At 49.3% G+C, this 4834-nt stretch overlaps 1 protein-coding gene across 1 annotated transcript; it reads left to right on the plus strand.

Moving 5' to 3' along the window:
* The first annotated feature begins 740 nt into the window (after positions 1 to 740).
* LOC101784553 (NAC domain-containing protein 90) lies at positions 741 to 2392 on the plus strand. The gene is made up of 3 exons (XM_004961875.3): positions 741 to 1117; positions 1193 to 1512; positions 1681 to 2392. The coding sequence occupies exons 1-3, from the start codon at positions 958 to 960 to the stop codon at positions 1999 to 2001; spliced, it is 801 nt and encodes a 266-aa protein (XP_004961932.1). The 5' UTR covers positions 741 to 957; the 3' UTR covers positions 2002 to 2392.
* The last annotated feature ends 2442 nt before the right edge of the window (positions 2393 to 4834 follow it).

Raw genomic sequence — 4834 nt, forward strand, 5'->3', positions numbered from 1 at the left:
CCAACAAAGAGGATACTATGAACCAATGTTTTCTTAATTATGAGCATTTTAATCTATGATGAGAGGTTGGAATGTTCATGACCGGTTATCGTACGACCAACAAAGAATCTGGGAAAAAATAATCCTAAATATATCGAAACCATCTATTAAATTTTTGTAAATTGACTAAAAATGCATATCATGAAATTCTGAAAAAATTTGAAACTCGGCACATCTATGTATACTTGATGTTATTATATAATTCTTGCAACAAGTTCGAACCGGATGAAGTTTAATACATGTGAAAATGATAAATTTCATATGCATATGTACACTAGATGACCAAAAGCTTTTTGATATGATTGGTGGCTTGTTAATTATATCAATCCATTAGCAGCCACAACGAATCTAAAGGGTGGGTTGCCGAGAGGTTAGGCACTAGCACCCACAGCTACTGCCCCCAGACCCTGCCATGGCTACTCCGTCCACACGCCTATTGTACAATTAATTCCGTTCAATAATGTCTTTTAATTGTTCGTTCCCACATACATATATCCAGTTAATTGTCCTCTCAGGCTCTCAAGATGATGAAAGCAACCGAGTGATCACTAGTACGTAGTAGTTCTTAATACCCAAAGCAGAATGAGGATGAAATAAAAACACACAACTGGCTAACTACACAAAAAAGTGAGCACAGTAGGATAAGAAGACTGACCCAGTCCTCCTCCCCGCCACACAACGCACGTCGCAGTAGCGCACCATGCAACCCCCACTCTTGAGTTTTCCACAGCACGAGAAAGAAAATTCTTCGCGATCAAGCGCGCAACCATCGCCATGTCAACTCTCGGCAACAATAACGCGCATCCAGCGTGCCATCCTATATAACCGGACGCTACCTACCTGTGTGTTCTCACTCGGTTCTTCTCGGAGCCCCACGCCTCGACGAGACCACGAGCGAATCGATCACTCCGCTCCGCCATGACCGATCAGCTGGCCCCCGGGTTCCGCTTCTACCCCACGGAGGAGGAGCTGCTCTGCTTCTACCTCCGGAACAAGCTCGACGGCGTCCGCAGCGGCGACATCGAGCGCGTCATCCCCGTCGCCGACGTCTGCGCCCTCGATCCATGGCAGCTCCCAGGCACGTACCGCGGGGGGAGTGCATTTCCTTGGTTGATTAGTTGGCTAACGATATGCTTCGATTGCATCCATGCAGAGGCGTACCGCGGCGAGTTCTCCGGGAACGGGGAGCCGTGGTTCTACTTCTGCCCGCGGCAGGAGCGCGAGGCGCGGGGCGGCCGGCCGAGCCGGACCACGCCGTCGGGGTACTGGAAGGCCGCGGGCACCCCGGGGTTGGTCTACGCCGCCGACGGCCGCCCCATCGGGACCAAGAAGACCATGGTGTTCTACCGCGGCCGCGCGCCGGCCGGGGCCAAGACCGAGTGGAAGTTAAACGAGTACAAGTCTCTGGAGGAAGAAGACGAGTATGCCGCCGCCGCGCACGCCGCAGTTCCGGCGCCGAGCTTTGCTCTCCAGGTAATTGATGCTCCATCCGTTGCAGCCGCTAGAGTCCAGCACGCTACTTGCGTTAATGCCTTGTCACCTCGCGATCTGTTTACTGTAGTCGACGAGTCTTGAGGGAAGCTGCGAGACTTGCGATAGATGCTGAAAGGTGCATTGCTGTTTCTGTTGGTTTCTGTGCAGACGAGGAGCGAGTTCACCCTGTGCCGGCTCTACACCAAGTCCGGGTGCCCGCGGCAGTTCGACCGCCGGCCCGGCGCTGCAGCCGCGGCCGGCGGTGGCAGCGAGAACCCTGCTGCGGCGGCGTTGGCAAACGGGGAGGAAACGGGTCGGAAGAGGAGAAGGGCTGCGCCGAGCGAGGACACATCGTCGAGCGACGGCGGTGGCGACCCCTCCACGCAGCAGCGGCTCAGACAAAGAGGCGCCGATGAGGGGCCCAACGACGACATGGTCAACTTGTCAGAGTTGCTGGACTACTGGTTTGATACTGAAAATTCATTTTGATGGACGATCGTGCTAAGGGGAAAAAAAAGAACGAGCTCTTTACGGTAATTTTGGAGTTTTCTTTGGAGCAACACGATTTTTAGAATTCGTTTCCCTACTGCAAAATAAATTTGGAGCAGTAGGTGGCTAATTTTAGGAGATTCGTTAATGTAGATTCACCTGTGTAACCCAAGTTTATACGAGCTTAAATTTTGTACCAAAATGTTTTGAAAAAAAGATACCAAAATGGCAGGATGGGAGTGGGACTTCAGATAATGGGAGTGGGACTTCAGATAAGCTAGTCAACTCTTGGGTCTGCTGTACTTGTCCTTGTTGCATCGCAATATGCAAATTGTTTTAAGCAAAAGAGAGTTAGAATGCATGCCACTTGTGTTTTGGCCATGCAAGCACACCAAGAATCTTTTCATTTAAGGCCAGTTTGGTGCGGCTCCAAATGGCTCCAGCTCCCTTTGACATTTTGCTCTGTTCACGCAAACTATTTTTTTCTCTCTTCTCCCTCAAGGAGGAGCCGGTGGAGCCAGTTTTTTGTGGCTCCTCTAACTCTGGCTCCTCTGACGCTACAGTAGTGCGTTAGTGGAGGAGCCAGAGCTGGTGGGAGCTCGACAAAACTGACCCTGTATCGTCATTCCTCTCGGGTCTGTAGTGCCGATTGCAGCGATGGCGACATCTTATAATGTTGGATCGGACCAAACGTGCCCAAAATGATGATGCAATAGCTGGATATCAGTTCTCAAATTGACTATCCGTGGAACTATGCAGAGAAGGAATGTAAAACATATTCCCTGTCCATTTCATCATTGCTGGCAATGCTGTCACGTTGACCAGCATAAAACTGTTACAAACTTTGTTTCCAGGCAATATCAGAACCAAATGAAAACATATTCCCTGTCCATTTCATCTATGATTGATCGTTAAAAAACTTGCTGTGATTGAAAGTGTTCAGAAATGAGAAAACATTATCTAATAGCATTTCCTAAATCATAGTATTTTATTTTCTATAAGACGAACTTGAGATGGAATTAAAGGCGGAAGAATATTGGAGATGGATCGGAACTGTCGAAAAATTAAAGGAACCTACTGGTATCAGTCAACAACTGATAACTCGAATTGGAAATGTTGAACTATAGGACCATAACTTAGTCCACAGCTTTAGGCATTCAATTAACCATGACTACTGAGGCTACATAACATGAGCATATACTTTTTTTAATGAACAGCAGAGAGGCCGAAACTGATTTTTTTAATTAAGTGGAAGAAAGAAATGAAAAATATGTACAGCAAGATTACAATTTACAAGGACCATGGATCCCAAAAGAAGAAAAAAGGTTACGGTGGGTGCAATTTACTCTAATATATTGTCTAATTAGCTCCTTGGCATCATACTAGCTCTGTGTGTAACAAGAGTTAGAAAGACCTTTTTCCCACTGTTCGAGGAAAGAGTTCATCATAAATGATCACAATTTCCATGATAATCGACGATCCGAAACAATGTTTGGCATCTTGCAAGATGTAATTTTTTAAAAACATTCCCATAAACACGCATGCACGATTATCCCTCAGATGTCAGATGTTGGGCCTGAATAAGCTACTGAACTGGGCCTTTTATACTGTCAGATGTTGGGCCTGCAAAAACAAGTCCAACCCAGCGTTGTATTAAAAAAGTTCCAGCCCAGCGCACAAAACATCCTAACCGGCGTAACCACGTCGCAACGCCAACACGCAGCTCCGCAGCGTCACCAGATTTTGATCGTTCAGGATTCAGGGAATCAGAACAATATCCAATGTCCTATGTCTAGTCAAGGAATCAGGTTCCGACCGGCCAAGCCAAATCCAAGCTGGAGCTCACGCGTACGGCGACGAACGGAATCTGCACGACGCGCGCGAACCTTCACCTCACCTCACCTCCGATCCGTATCAAAGCGCGCGCGTACTCGATCCAGCCGACCCTGACGGCCCCCAGCGATCTTTTCAGAGTTTCAGACCGAGCGATCTTCGTCGTGGCGAAGGATAGGCTGGCAATGGCAATGGCATCGATAAAAGGCGGACGGTGATGGAAAAGGGTTGGCACATCTAGTCATCCTCCAGATTCAAAGCAGGGGACGGGGCAGCTGGAGCGGAGAGCCCCGGATCAACGAGTTGTTCCTTATTCGGTTGAGATCAGGAAAACCGGGGACGAACGAGCGAGCGAACGTGAAAGGAAGCTGCCAAGACGGCACCCCCTCTGATTCCTGGGTTCCGCCAGCACAGTAGTACAGGGACGGTGCGCACCTTTCGCCTCGATTTGCAGGCTTCTTTTTCGGCGAGCAACAGATCTATCGGATCTCCGGCGTGACGTGCCAGCACTGCACCCTCGATTTGCACTGCACGGTGCACGCGATCGCGCATGCCTGAAAGAGAAAAGGAATAACACTTGCTCGCCCTAAACAAGTGGCGGCAGCAGCTTCACTGGGCATCGGCATCGGCCGTCAGGCTAAAGCGCAAGCCTCTCTGGATTGGAGAGGAGAAAGAGGGCGGGCGCAAGCTCGCCCCCGCCGGCCATTCGCCCGCCGTCCAGGGCACACCGCCGCACACGTCGGTGTAGGCCCTCCCGACCCCCCAACGCCGATCGAAACGGATAAGCTAAGCATGCGTTTGATTTTCGGACCAGGTGGGTTGGGTCCCTACAACTCATTTTTTTTATTCAACCCATCTCGTGTTTGGTTAATAAGGATAGGTTCAACCCAGTTTCTTATTTGGTTATAATAGTTACGTGAGATAGGATGGATGTCATCTTAACACCGTTAGCTACAATAGATTGTGAAGCCCGCATGTCAGCAGTGGGCTCACTTGTCAT

Source organism: Setaria italica, chromosome III, assembly GCF_000263155.2.
Source record: "Setaria italica strain Yugu1 chromosome III, Setaria_italica_v2.0, whole genome shotgun sequence".
Lineage (NCBI taxonomy): Eukaryota > Viridiplantae > Streptophyta > Magnoliopsida > Poales > Poaceae > Setaria > Setaria italica.

Excerpts from the sequence above, each read along its gene's own strand:
- LOC101784553 (XM_004961875.3), top strand. The coding sequence starts at position 958 with ATGACCGATCAGCTGGCCCCCGGGTTCCGCTTCTACCCCACGGAGGAG. Across the intron at positions 1,118-1,192 it reads CGATCCATGGCAGCTCCCAG|AGGCGTACCGCGGCGAGTTC; the intron begins GCACGTACCGCG and ends GCATCCATGCAG. Across the intron at positions 1,513-1,680 it reads CGCCGAGCTTTGCTCTCCAG|ACGAGGAGCGAGTTCACCCT; the intron begins GTAATTGATGCT and ends GTTTCTGTGCAG.